At 43.4% G+C, this 15,036-nt stretch overlaps 1 protein-coding gene across 1 annotated transcript in view; it reads left to right on the top strand.

Annotated features, from left to right (window-relative positions):
- The window catches only part of dpys (dihydropyrimidinase), a 62,546-nt gene that overhangs the window by 9,919 nt on the left and 37,591 nt on the right, over positions 1 to 15,036 (top strand). The window contains exons 4-5 of the mRNA XM_078398439.1: positions 14,349 to 14,507; positions 14,664 to 14,843. Coding sequence (XP_078254565.1) covers positions 14,349 to 14,507; positions 14,664 to 14,843 — 339 coding nt within the window. The remainder of the gene's footprint in view (positions 1 to 14,348; positions 14,508 to 14,663; positions 14,844 to 15,036) is intronic.

Below are 15,036 nucleotides of genomic sequence, written 5' to 3'. Positions count from 1 at the left end.
TGGTGCTTTATATGCCCTCTGCTGTGATTAAAGCTAAATGCAAATATAAGAATTAAGACAGTAACATAGCAATCTTTCAGGTCCAATCATTGATTAAGGTTCGAAATTAGGTTCTATAAAAATGCTGGGAGCCTTAATATTTTTTTTTTAGCTGCAGAGGAAAATTATAATTTATTTAGAGTTGCCAGAATGCTGTATTTAATCAGCCATCATTGGAAGTATTCCAAATTGTCATATTTAAACAAAGGAACTATTGTTAACAATTGTGGCAGTTGTAGGAAGATATATGACAGCATGGTGGCACAACGGTAGAGTTGCTTCCTTACATCAACAGAGACCAGGGTTCGATCCTGACTCTGGGTGCTGTGTGTATTGAGTTTGGACGATCTCCCTGTGACCGTGTGGGTTTTCTCCGGGTGCTCTGGTTTCCACCCACATTCCAAAGACGTGAAGGTTTGTAAGTTAATTGGCTTTGGTAAAATTATAAATTCTCCCTAGTGCGTAGGATGGTGCTAGTGCACGGGGATCACAGTTCGACATGGACTTGGTGGGCCAAAGAGCCTGTTCCTGCGCTGTCTCTAAACTAAACTTGACCAATATATTGTCATTGGGTGTATCATGTTGAAATCAGCTGCATTAACTTCACACTTCAGTTGTATAAAGTGAGGCGAGAACATTTATTTGGCATTACGGCATTATATACTGTGCTATATGTACCACTACTTTAAAAAAAGGGACACAACAAAATAGTCAGCACGGACAGAACGTAATGTTCCAAGATATCACAAAAAAATCCAAACTATGGAACATTCTCTTAGCAACTATTGTTGGAGATAACTGGAGCACCAAGAGGAAATTCAAATGGTCATGGGGAGAACATACAAACTCCACACAGCAAGTACCTGAGGTCAGCATTGAACCCATGTCTCTGATGCTGTGAGACAGTAGCTCTACTAGTTGTGTCACCGTACCATGCCGAAGTAACAGTCCAAAGTAATCTGTATGAGTCACTTTCATCAAAGAAAACTTAACAGAAAAATATAAAAGCTAGCATTCGGTGACTGAAGCAGTGATTAAATAAATAATACATTATTTATTTGATGTTGCATTTAAATGCAGTTTTCAAAATGGTACACTTTTTATAAATGTGCATTTTAAAGGCTAGGATGATATATGCCAATATACGTCCCTTGCGCCCATTGCTTTCCATTCATAGAAACATAGAAAATAGATGCAGGAGTAGGCCATTCAGCCCTTCGATTCAGCTCCGCCATTCAATATGATCATGGCTGATCATCCAAAAACAGTAGAAACATTCCTTCTCTCCTGAGATGCTGCCTGACCTGCTGAATTACTCTAGCATTTTGTGATACATCTAAAAACAGTACCTAGTTCCTGCTTTCTCCCCATATCCCTTGATTCAATTAGCCCTATATCTAACTCTCTTGATTGGCCTCCACTGCCTTCTGTGACAGAGAATTCCACCGATGCACAACTCTGGGTAAAAATGTTTTTCCTCATCTCAGTCCCATTATTCTTAAACTGTGACCACTGGTTCTGGACTTCCCCAACATCGGGAACATTTTTCCTGTATCTAGCTCGTCCAATCCCTTAAGTATTTTATATGTTTCTAAGATCCCCTCTCATCCTTTTTAAATTCCAGTGAATATAAGCCCATTCGATCCATTCTTTCATCATATGTCAGTCCCGTTATCCCGGGAATTAACCTGGTGAACCTAGGGTTCACTCCCTCAATAGCAAGAATGTCCTTCCTCAAATTAGGAGACCAAAACTGCACACAATACTCCAGGTGTGATCTCACCAGGGCCCTGTCGAACTGCAGTAGGACATCCTTGCTCCTATACTTAAATCCTCTAGCTTTGAAGGCCAACATGCCATTTTCTTTCTTCACTGCCTGCTGTACCTGCATGCTTACTTTCAGTGACGGATGTACAAGGACACCCAGGTCCCGTTGCACCTCCCCTTTTCCTAATCTGTCAATTAATTAACTTGCTGCTCAACCTGGAGATGCAGTCGGCCCTGGTGGAACAAGTGCAAGTGTTCAGCGAAACGGTTGCCAAGTCTACGCTTGGTCTTGCCAATAGACAATAGACAATAGGTGCAGGAGTAGGCCATTCAGACCTTCGAGCCAGCACCGCCATTCAATGCGATCATGGCTGATCACTCTCAATCAGTACCCCGTTCCTGCCTTCTCCCCATACCCCCTCACTCCGCTATCCTTTAGAGCTCTATCCAGCTCTCTCTTGAAAGCATCCAACGAACTGGCCTCCACTGCCTTCTGAGGCAGAGAATTCCACACCTTCACCACTCTCTGACTGAAAAAGTTCTTCCTCATCTCCGTTCTAAATGGCCTACCCCTTATTCTTAAACTGTGGCCCCTTGTTCTGCACTCCCCCAACATTGGGAACATGTATCCTGCCTCTAATGTGTCCAATCCCCTAATTATCTTATATGTTTCAATAAGATCCCCCCTCATCCTTCTAAATTCCAGTGTATACAAGCCTAATTGCTCCAGCCTTTCAACATACGACAGTCCCGCCATTCCGTGAATTAACCTAGTGAACCTACGCTGCACGCCCTCAATGCTGAACATTGAGGCAGCAGCACGACTGTTCTTCCCCCTTTGCTTATTTATGTCTTTCAATTCGTTTTGCACCATTAAATACTTTGGCCCAATATAGGTTTATAGTATACCTCAGTCAATAGTCTGTCCCCTGTGATGGAGAGTTCCAGAAAGGGGAGAGAGGTGTCAGTGATAGTCCAAGTGAATTTGAGCGCAGAGTGGCAGGTAGAAGTGAAGTTAATGAAATCTACGAGTTCTGCATGGGTGCAGGAGGCTGCCCCAATGTAGTAGTCGATGTAGCAGAGAAATAGTTGTGGGTTGGTGGTAGTGTATGCATGAAACAAGGACTGGTTGACGTAACCAATAGAAAGGTAGGCATACCTTGATCGAAGTCTGAAGAAGGGTCTCTCCAGAGATGCTGCCTGACCCGCTGAGTTACTCCAGCTTTTTGTGTCTACCTCCAAAAGGTGGACATAGTTGGGACCCTTGCAAATGCCCTTTGCTGCACCTTTAACTTGGAGAAAGTGAGAGGGGTCAAAAGAGAAGTTGTTGAGGGTGAGGACAAGTTTCACTAGGTAGTGTAGAGTGTTGGTAGAGGGAAATAGATAGATTTGGTCTCCATTCGAGGAAGAACTGGAGGGCCTTGAGACCTTCCTGTTTGGGGATGGAAGTGTAAAGGGATTGTTCGGCCATGGTAAAGGTGAAGCAATGGGGGCCTAAAAAATGAAAGTTATTGAAGAATTGAAGGGTATATGAGGTGTCTTGCATTTAGGTGGGAAGGACCTGGACAAGGGAGGATGGGATGGAATCAAGGTATGTGGAGATAAATTCAGTGGTGCAGGAGCAGATAGGTCTTTGGTGACACCAATTATGCAATCTTCTTGCATTTACATTCTTTACATGCCTTTCAGTAGTTAATGTATTAAAAGAACATTTTCTTTCACATGTGTTTACCAATGAACACTGCAGACATGAGTATTTATTTCACAAAATGCTGGAGTAACTCAGCAGGTCAGGCAGCATCTCAGGAGAGAAGGAATGGGTGACATTTCGGGTCTCGACCTGAAACGTCACCCATTCCTTCTCTCCTGAGATGCTGCCTGACCTGCTGAGTTACTCCAGCATTTTGTGAAATAAATACCTTCGATTTGTACCAGCATCTGCGGTTATTTTCTTACACTGCAGTCATGGATGTATGTTTGAACATCTGACCACAGACGTTGCAGTGTTTTGTACTCTGACTGAGAATTTTGAAAATCAACATACCTGTCAGAACCACCGTGGAAGCATAGTTGCAAAAAGATAGTAACTGGAGAAATGACACCGCACATTTTTTAAAACATAATCTGTTAAATTTATTTATTTATTTATTTTACAATAGACAATAGGTGCAGGAGTAGGCCATTTGGCCCTTCGAGCCAGTACCACCATTCAATGTGATCATGGCTGATCATTCTCAATCAGTACCCTGTTCCTGCCTTCTCCCCATACCCCGACTCCGCTATCCTTAAGAGCTCTATCAAGTTCTCTCTTGAAAGCGGTCAATACAATACAACAGATTGACCATAAAGTTGTGAAAGTTAAATAGTGCAAAATCATTGTATCAAAAATAAAACAATATAATCACACATGATATTTTCTGACCGGAAAAAAAGGTGTAGGCAGAAGCCAAAGCTTATTGTGCCTACCCTTAATACTTAACAAAATATAATTTAACAAAAACACAACATCATAAGTCAGAAGCAGATAAACAAAACATAGAAAGAAACACAAATATAGTCAGGAACTATCATTTCTGTCATGTCAGTCATTTCTCAGTGCTGATCACATATTTTGTATCTTTCAGATATAATATTTTTGAACATTTTCTTGAATTTACACATATTACTATACTCTTTTGATTCATTGTTGCAACTATTCCATAAATTGACCCCTTTAACATCACATCACCAGAAGGTCAGAGCTGGCACTCGTGTTGGGTCATTTGGAAACATCTAAAATGCAACACGGTCCATGACAATTACATGAAAGTTGGCCAAGTAACCTTTAAAGACTAAGCTTTGATTGTCTTATTGTTCTGATGCTGAATCATTATGAACACATTTGGTGGAAATTCTCTCAAAAATATTTTATCACCTTTGAATTAATATACGTATATTCTGCATACCAAGAATCTTACAGAAGTATTTGATCTATTGAGACCCCAGGTGTTAGGGCTGGTACAACAGCTTGTTAACATACTGGTCACATGAACAATCAGGTTCAATTCTCACTTGAGCCTTGATTTCTCCCATAGGAGTAGTGGGAGTAGCTGTCCATGATATCAAACTACAATTTGATAAAGTAAAGCATCCAATAATCCACTGTCTGTTGTCTGAAGTCTGTGTAAATATCAGAGAAAATTCTACAGTGCTTGGAGTTGTATCTGAAGCAGTGGCAGGTTAGCTACATGAAGTTAATTATCATAGCTCCAGAACATCGTTAAAGGCTTTTATCAGGTCATGATCCTTGGTGACAGATGTTTCAAAAAACATCTTATTCCATCATAAATTCAGGCATGGGCCTGTTTGCTGGTAATACTGCAGTATTTGGTGGTGGTCCCAAATCAGATTAAAAATCCATTTCAGACTTTAGCAAAATTTGAATAACAGTTAGACATATAGCAGCTAACATTTATGCCTTACAATTTCCAGATGGTCTTCACAAACAAAAAATAGACCAACTATTTTATCATCATGTTCAACTGCAACACCTCCATTTGCCTCCTGATGGGATTGGTGTCATCATTAACCAGAAACTGAATTGAATTATTGTTATAACAGGTCAGAGTTTAAATGCTTGGTGATGAAGAACTAAACCCTGAACTGTCTGTGTAAACCTCTCCACCATCTACAAAATACAATGTCATTTGGGATCATACCTTTACATCACCAAACAATCACCGTTATCCTAGATGCTTTATTCAATCTCTCCTGTACTGGTTCACTGTAATTCTATTATGCACGATTTATAGTTTAAAAGCATCCCTTTCTTCTGTGATCACTGGCACTGAGAAGCAGAGAAGCAATATTCAACAAAAACTTGTGTAATAAAGTGGTTATATCAACGCTAAGATACAACGCATCATTTTTATTGTATCACTTACATCACAGGACATGCAGTACATTACAGCTCCGAGCTGCTGCACCTGCTGCCTGACGTAGGCGAGTTCTTAATATTATAAAGCACATACTAGGCGGGGCTACTACTAACAAGCACTACGATTGGCTAGCATGCAATAGTCCATCTACATCTCTTGTAGAAATAAAGAAACAACGGTAGCTTAAACAATGAACAACAAATGTGAAGAATATACTAGCAAAGTTACACAAAATCGTCATATCTAACGGGTGGCCTACAAACCCGTCCGGTCCTCTTGCGGTACGAGACCGCCTCACCTCCTTTCGCGGGAGAACAAGGGGAGGAGAGTGGGGACGCAACAGGCGACTTGACAGGACTAGTGGGAGACGACATGGGCGCGTCAGGCACCGACCGACGCGGGGAACCCGCGGCAGGAACAACGGTTGGTGGTGAATCAACTGTGGGAGCGAACACGAGATGCGGGGCATCATGACTCGGAGTCGCAGGATGCGGTTCCTTCACCGGAAGGATGTGTTGACGGTTGCGTCTGTAGATGACCCCATCCACTTCGACCAGGTATGAACGTGGCTCCTTGGAAGGGCCGTAAATGTGTCCCAGTCGTGCATGGCCCTTGTCGGTTTGCAGACGAACCACTTGTCCACGTGCAAGAGGTTTGAGTGGCTTACTGGACCTGTCGAAGAACCGCTTCTGTGTGTCCCGTTGACGTTGTAGTTGCCTCTGCACCACGGGCGGAGACTGAACATGCGGCTGGAGTAGCTGCTGGGAGACAGGCAGGGGAGCACGGGTTTGGCGAGACATCAGTCGCTGGGCTGGCGAGCCTAGGACAGGATCCCGTGCAATGTTCCGTAGATTGAGTAAGTCCAGGTATATGTCGGATTTGGCAAGGTAAGCTCGTTCCATGAGCTGTTTCGCACTCCGGACGGCGCGTTCGGCGAGCCCATTGGACTGCGGGAATGCGGGGCTGCTGGTAATGTGTTGGAAGTCCCATCGTTTAGCAAGGTTCTTAAATGCTTGGCTGGTGAATTGCCTACCGTTGTCAGACTGTATACGTGCAGGGGATCCATGTACGGAGAGGTGCCGTTGCAGCTTCTCGATCACAGCCTCCGAGGAAATGGTCTGCAGAAGATCTATCTCGAACCAGCCCGAGTAAGAGTCAACCAAAACCAGGTAGTGTTTTCCGTGCCATTCGAAGATGTCGGTAGCCAACGAGGACCATGGAAGAGGCGGGACCGGTTGGGGCAGTAGGGGCTGCTTCTGTTGATGTGGTGCCAGGCTGTTGCAGACAGCGCACGTTTCGGTTCTTCCACGTATGTATTTAGTCAACCCGGGCCAGTAAAACATGCTTTGCGCCCGTTGAAGGGTTGCCTCGGTGCCGGGGTGACCCCTGTGGACGTCGTTGTAGTATTCGTCCCGGAGTGCGGCTGGGACCACCGCTTTATGGCCCTTGACTATGATTCCGTCCTGGAGCACTAGTTCATCGCGAACCAGGAAATAGGGGCGTATCTCAAGCGGGGTGTTTGACTGTTTGTGGGGCCAACCGCCCCGTATGACTGGACAGCAATTGTAAAGTCTCATCAGCAGCCGTGTGTTCGGCTAGGCGGCGTAAACGATCAGTCGGCACAAACGAGACCTTCATGACCGAGAACTCATCCTGTTCGGAGAGGTGCTGTTCATTGATTCTGCGCGGGGCTCTGGATAGCGTGTCTGCTATGTGCATGTCTTTACCTTGTAGACGATCTGGAAATCAAAACGCTGCAGCTGCATTATCATCCGTTGCAACTGTGCTGGGGCAGCGTGAATCGGCTTGTTCAAAATAGTGACCAGCGGCTGGTGGTCAGTCTCAATGGTAAAGGTCTTGCCAAAGATGAAGTCCTTGAATTTGGTGCAGGCGAAAACCACTGCGAGCAGTTCCTTTTCGATCTGTGCATAACGCTGCTCGGTATCAGTCAGAGTACGGGATGCATACGAGACGGGCTTGAAGCCGCCATCAGTCGTGGTCTGCAGGCACGCAGCGCCTAGCCCGTACTGGGACGCATCGCAGGTGATGGTAACCGGTAGCTCCAGATCAAAATATGAAAGGGTTGGTGCGCTAGCTAGCTGTAGCTTGAGGGTGTCAAAGGCCCTTTGGTGCTGCTGATACCAGGACCACGCCGTGTCTTTGTGTGTCAGTTCGCGCAGGAGGGCCGATAATTCGCTACGGTTGGGGATAAACTTCCCCCAGTAGTTAACCATGCCGAGGAATCATTGTAAACTCACAACGTCAGTAGGAATCGGCAGTTCATTGATGGCTGCAGTTTTCAGTGGATCTGGTCGGAGACCGCTGCTGGTGAAAACATGTCCGACGTAAGTGACCTCAGGAAGGCGAAACCTGCACTTTAGTGGATTCAGTTTGAGATTAATGTCCATGGCGTGGTCGAGTACTCTCTTCAGATTAGCATCGTGTTCAGCCAGGTCGCGACCGTAGACAAGAATATCATCAACGATGATGGCGCACGGGTACTCTGCAAACAACTGTTCCATAGTACGTTGGAAAACTTCGCTGGCGGAGTTGATGCCGAAGGGCAACCTCAGAAATTTGAAGCGGCCAAAAGGTGTGGCGAAAGTAGTGAGGTTGGATGAGTCCGGGTCAAGTGGAATCTGCCAAAAGGAGCTTTTGGCATCCAGGACTGAAAACACTGCTGCGTTACCAATCTGTGCAGCGACATCCTCTGTGGTTCGCATAGGGTAGTGAGGGCGCTTGATAGCAGTATTAAGATCTCTGGGATTGATGCAGATGCGGATCTCCTGTTTATTTTTCTTAGTTGCGACGACCATGGTGGAAACCCAATCAGACGGGTCAGTTACTTCGGCAATAACACCCATTGAGACCATGCGTTTGAGTTCGTTGTGTATTCTGTCACGCATGGCATGTGGAACCCGATGTGGCGCTCGGACCACAGGTGTGACGGTAGGATCAACAGTGATGCGATACTTTGCAGGCAGCGTGCCCAGTTCATCATCAAAGAGGTCTTTGTAATGCGAAAGTAGTTGTTGAGTAGGCTCATCAGCGAGGCATAGTTTGTGGACCGCGCGTCCGAAAAACACCAGGCCTAGATTGTGGCATGCGTTGATACCGAGCAACGTCTCTGAATTTGATTTAACAATGTAAAACGGCAGGGTGTGGGTCTGCTCACCAACAGTGCACTTTAAATGAGCTTTTCCAAGTGGGTGCAGGATCTCTCCCCCATAAGCCCGAAGCGTTGAGGAGGCTTTATCTATACGTTCAGCATTGCGAATTTTGTTGAACGCAGTTAATGATATGACGTTGACCTTCGCGCCCGTGTCTACCTTGGCGAGTAGAGGCCTGTTATTTACGAACACAGTTACTGCAGGGTCAAGTAGCTTGTTAGACGAAGGGAGGAGGGAATGAATAACAAAGCTGTTATCTGCACTGACTGAGCAGAGCGCGGGGGACGACTCCGGGGAGTCGTTATCAGCGAATTCCTGTTGAAGCAGGTGCAAACTTGTCCTTGGAACATTAGCAGTCACACGAGAACGACAACATCTAGCGAAATGGTTCAACTTTTTACAGAAATTGCAAGCCTTTCCGGAAGCAACACAGAACTGACGACCCTTCGCATGAAAATAGTTGCAATTCAGACAGCGAGCAGCAGGCGCATTAGAGGTTCTGCGGGAGGAGAAGTCTGTAAGATTAACGCTATGTTTCTGGCGTGGGTTGAAGTGGACAGGAACAGCATGGGAAGCAGTAATCTCCGAAATACGGCAGGAGTGGATAGCCTGGTCTAGGGTCAACTCAGTGTTGCGAAGCAGCTCAGCTCTCAGTTTGCTATCAATCATGCCTCCTACCAGCTTATCTCGAACAAGTTCGTCCCGCAACTCACCAAATCGACAGCGCGCAGCCATGTGGCGGAGGTCACTAATGAATTGTTCAATTGGTTCATCAGCCTGCTACAAACGAGCATAGAACTTTGTTCTTTCAATTATATGGTTCGAAGGCATATCACACAGTTCTCTGAATTTCTTGAGTAGAACCGCAGGGTCAACTACAGTCTCGGCAGGAACGAGGACCTGGCCGTCGTTACCCAAAACAGCTGGAGCAAAAACGAAGTTGTCAGCTCGGTTCATAGCCTCGGGACCCGCAAGGTTGAGTAAAACAGATGCACGCACATCAAGAGGATCATTGCGATGAACGATGCGAGCATAATGAGTATAGTCACGCTCGAAAAGGCGCCAACGTTCAGCAATGTCTAAATCAAAGATCAGAGGGTCTGGGCGACGACACGAATTAGCCATAATGGAGATAACAGGAGCAAACTAAATAAAAAATAAAACCCGATAAACACAGAGGAGTAGGTCCGAATTGACTCTGACACCATGTAATAAAGTGGTTATATCAACGCTAAGATACAACGCATCATTTTTATTGTATCACTTACATCACAGGACATGCAGTACATTACAGCTCCGAGCTGCTGCACCTACTGCCTGACGTAGGCGAGTTCTTAATATTATAAAGCACATACTAGGCGGGGCTACTACTAACAAGCACTACGATTGGCTAGCATGCAATAGCCCATCTACAACTTGCATTTCCACTTTATCTCCAATTTTCACACTATATGGATAAGGAACACTCAGAGCCAGTAAGTGGCTTAAAATAGAGGATGCTGATTAGGAGATAAATGGAGTGAAAAAGAGCCCAAAATATCCAAAAGTCTACTTAATTGAAGTAAATGACAACTGTAACTACCATTAATTAGCCACTGGTTGGGTAATTAAAGGGCCTGTCCCACTTAGGCGATTTTTTAGGCGACTGTCAAAGTCGTAGCAGATCGCCAAAATTTTCATTTACCTTACGACAATGACCACACAATGCCGAGTCAGGTCGTACAGAACGCATGTGACAACCGAAGATAGACACAAAGGGCTGGAGTAACTCAGCGGGCCAGGCAGTGTGTCAGGAGAGAAGGAATGGGTGACGTTTCAGGCCGAGACCTTTGGTCTGAAGTACGGTGTCGACCCCGAAATGTCACCCATTCCTTCTGCCCAGAGATGTGATAACCTGCCGGTGTACATTTTGCCACTTCCATAGGGAGGTTTGATAGTATGAAGTTATTGAAGATCTTCTTTGAACCTCTTCAGATCTCTAGTTTCCCCCTTCCCCCTGACTCTCAGTCTGAAGAAGGGTCCCGACCAAATTTCACATATTCCATCTTCAGTGTAAACCAGCATCTGCACTTCCTTCCTCCACGTGTTTTTTTTAAAAACTTGCTTTGAATATTTTATTTTGTAGCATTTGCTAGTTATCGCCTTTTATTTAAACCTCTCTATTAGATTGGTTTCCCGTCAGTAACACACACCAGATTCACCAGTCAGGCTCCTCGCTGGAACTACTGTTAACCGCTCAAGGTGTTAAATTCACAAAGTTTAACTTTTGGCTGGAAGCTCGAGTTTTAATTACGTTGGAAAAAAAATCTCTTAATAGTCTTCTTGCCTTTTAAAACAAATAATAATTGCAGGTCGAGCTAAAAATGTTAAACTTTTATTTAGCGCGCAACTTTGAACCGCCATCTGCTCGTTCAAAACTGTTGCATCTGTACTACCTGCAGCTTTTAGTTTAGTTTAAAATGCATTTTACGGCCCTACTTAAATAAATGGATGGCAGCTCAGCCAGAACGTGGTATTACAGATGTGAGTTCAGGTGTAAAGAGCCCCGTGGTTGAATGTTACTTTTTTTGTGAAACTAGCACCTGGCTAAGAGATTACACCGTCTTCGGAAACATCGCAAAATTCCCACGCTTACCTGACCGTCAAACTCCAATCTACCTGTCAAATGTCCTGACGGTAACTAAATTGGTTAAGCACAAGTATTTTATGGTATCTTCAAATGCCTTTTCTTAATTTAATATTACGTGCTTCTAAATGCATCTGCGACAACCTAGCAAACCTGGGGACAGCATGCGACAGCACCCGCAATAAGCTACGATACCTGGTGACAAGCAAGCTGTCGCCGAGAAATTTCTATCTGGAAAATTTCTCAGCGACACGTCGAGATCCGCTCCGATTCTTTGAAGACTCCTCATGATCATACCCACGACACACCGGCGAACGTTCGGCGACAGCCTAGTCGCCGGCAGTCGCCTTAAAATCGCCTAAATGGGACAGGCCCTTAATGCTAGTGTCCCAGACAAGGAGCAGCTCAATCTGTAAAAGGAGGAGGGCAAGTAATGAATTAAACAAAAATGTAATATTGAAACAATAAAGGATAAGATAGCTTGGTCTCCTCATTACCATATAAAATCAACAAGAAACATTAAATAAAGTATGGGATCAGAAAGAGAGGGTAAGTACTAAAAGGTTGAGAACTTGCAGTACATACGATACAGCAGCTTGAAAATAGATTGTGTTACATTTAGAATTAGCCTTAAATTTTAGATTTACTGTGGCCGTCATCTTTCAATACTGCATCTTTGGTCCGGAATTAACTCAATATCTATGTTGTATAAGAAAATAACTGCAGATGCTGGTACAAATCGAAGGTATTGCAAAATGCTGGAGTAACTCAGCAGGTCAGTCAGCATCTAGGAGAGAGGGAATGGGTGACATTTCGGGTCGAGACCCTTCTTCTGACTGATACCTAATAACTATGTTGTGCTTATAACCAAAATGCCTGTACAGAGTATGGTTTGATTGTGGTCATTAACAAGTTTTTTGAAATAGTTTAAATGTGATCTTGAAAATAAAACGAATGGATACATTGGAATTTACTGCAGCACTAGTATGCAGGACATTTGGCATGCAGAACATGTATGAATACCAATAATTGTGCAATCCTTGTTAATGGCATCCTCAGCAGAAACCTGACCTATTTCTGATTAAGAAACTACGCGAGGCACCCATGTGAAAGCAGATTTTCATTGCTGCCTCACGAGGTCAGTGAAAATGAAAAATGATTAAGTCTGTGCATTAATGTGTATGTGCAGAGAAGTTAATTAAAGTTCATGAGCTACTGGCACAGATAGCGAGGTGAGAATACAATATGTCAGCAATAACAGGTTCCATTGTAGTATTCAGTCATGAATTGGATACATATTTGGTGGAGTAAAATCTGCAAGGCCACAGAAAAAGTGCAAACCAGAGAGATGTTTTGGCAGAGAGCTGGTGCAGACATGATGGGCCGAATGGCTGTTTCTTGTGCTGTAACCAATCTTTGATTTTATGATTCTAACTTTATGACAGATCAGGAATTTGTTAATAGATAGAAAATAATGGGAGAAGATGAATGTGTAATTTTTCAAGTCAGCAAACATTAACTGGAGGGATCACAAAATGCTAGAGTAACTCAGCAGGTCATGCAACATCTAGGAGAGAAGGAATGAGTGACCTTTCGGGTCGAGACCCTTCTGGAGGGATGTCTCTGGGCTCAGTGCTGTGACCTCAGATGTGTACAATTCCCAATGGTGACATTGATAAAGGGGATGAGAGTTACATATAAAATTCTTGAAGGATTGGACAGGCTAGTTGTAGGAAAAATGTTCCCGATGTTGGGGGAGTCCAGAAGCAGGGGTCACAGTTTAAGAATAAAGGGTAGGCCATTTATGACTGAGATAAGGAAAAACTTCTTCACCCAGAGAGTTGTAAATCTGGAATTCTCTGCCACAGAAGGCAGTGGAGGCCAATTCACTGAATGTTTTCAAGAGAGAGTTAAAGTTACCTCTTAGGGCTAAAGGATTCAAGGGACATGGGGGAAAAAGCAGGAACGGGGTACTGATTTTGGATGATCAGCCATGATCATATTGAATGGCGGTGCTGGCTCAAAGGGCCGAATGGCCTACTCCTGCTCCCATTTTTCTATGTTTCTATGAGAGTTGACATCCAGAATTGCTGGTTATACAAAGGAAAGTAGGGAAGTGAAATGCAAGAAAAACTAAGAATTTATGCAAACTAATCAAGGAAGGTTAAGGAGAGTGAGCAAAAGGTGGCATATATGAAGTTACCTACTTTGGTACGATGAATAGAAAAAAAGTTAATTAAATAGTGTGAGGATGTAATATCGGTGTGGAGAAAGACCCAAGTGTCCTTGAACAGAAAATGAAAGTTAGCAAATGTGAGGAAACCAAGTGGAATGTTGGCCTTTATTACAAAAGAAATTGAGAACAAGTCCTACTCTAATCAAGACCATTTATACACCACGTGTATTTAGTTAACAAACTGCGACATTTACGTGCATGTCACCAAATGAGTTGAGTTTAAATTATTTATAAATTACAATAATTTGGGAGAATTGGGATTTTGAAATGTTTTCAATGAGGTTTAACTGTATGTTTGTGTTGTCATTTGTGAGCGGTACACCAAGGCACATTCCTTGTATATGCACATATTTGGCCCATTCATTCATTCATTCATTCATTCATTCATTCATTACAACCCCTTTTTATTGGATTGACTTAGTTTTAATTTATCCCCCCTTACTCTCCCAGTACCCGGACCTTGATCTAACAGGAATGATAACATTTTCTTTAACAGAAGAAAAATCTTTATTCTAACTGAAATGCAAGGCAGAATTAAACTTTGTACATTAGGAAGTTGCTTTTGACTAACTGTGATATGTCGTATTTTACAGGCTGCTGTGGCTGGAGGTACCACTATGATATTGGACTTTGTGGTCCCTAATAAAGATGCCTCGTTATTAGAAGCCTACGACAAATGGAAAAGCTGGGCTGATCCTAAAGTCTGTTGTGATTACTCATTCCACGTGGCTGTAACTTGGTGGAATGCAAAGGTACAGTGAAAATCAATATGGCTTTGGACTGAGCTGATCTCCATGTCCTTCTGCCCTTGTTTGTCAAAGCTTTTCGTTATTCTTTCCAATTATATTCAAAGAATGTCATACCAGTCTGGACAAAACATTTCTCCTGTTCATTTAATAATTTCACAGGTGAAGGAAGAAATGGAAATTTTAGTCAATGAGAGAGGTGTGAATTCCTTCAAGATGTTCATGGCATATAAAGATGTCTACATGCTTCAGGATGATGAACTGTACCATGCTTTCTGCCAGTGTAAGGATTTGGGAGCGATTGCTCAGGTTCATGCTGAAAATGGACATTTAATAGTAGAGGTAGGTCTTAACCAAACTGTGGCCTTATTTGAATGGTAAATTATTTATGTGTATGCCATGCTTTTGATGTTAAGGAATATTTTGTTATAAATCAAGTATATTCAGATGAAGATCTTAACAATGAATGAATGAATACTTTATTGCCATATGTGACAAGTCACAGTGAAATTCTTTGCTTGCATACCTTGCATAA

The sequence above is a fragment of the Rhinoraja longicauda genome, chromosome 4 (assembly GCF_053455715.1).
Source record: "Rhinoraja longicauda isolate Sanriku21f chromosome 4, sRhiLon1.1, whole genome shotgun sequence".
Taxonomy (NCBI): domain Eukaryota; kingdom Metazoa; phylum Chordata; class Chondrichthyes; order Rajiformes; family Arhynchobatidae; genus Rhinoraja; species Rhinoraja longicauda.
The sequence above is the reverse complement of the archived record's forward strand: the minus strand, read 5'-3'. Positions and strand labels throughout refer to the sequence as shown.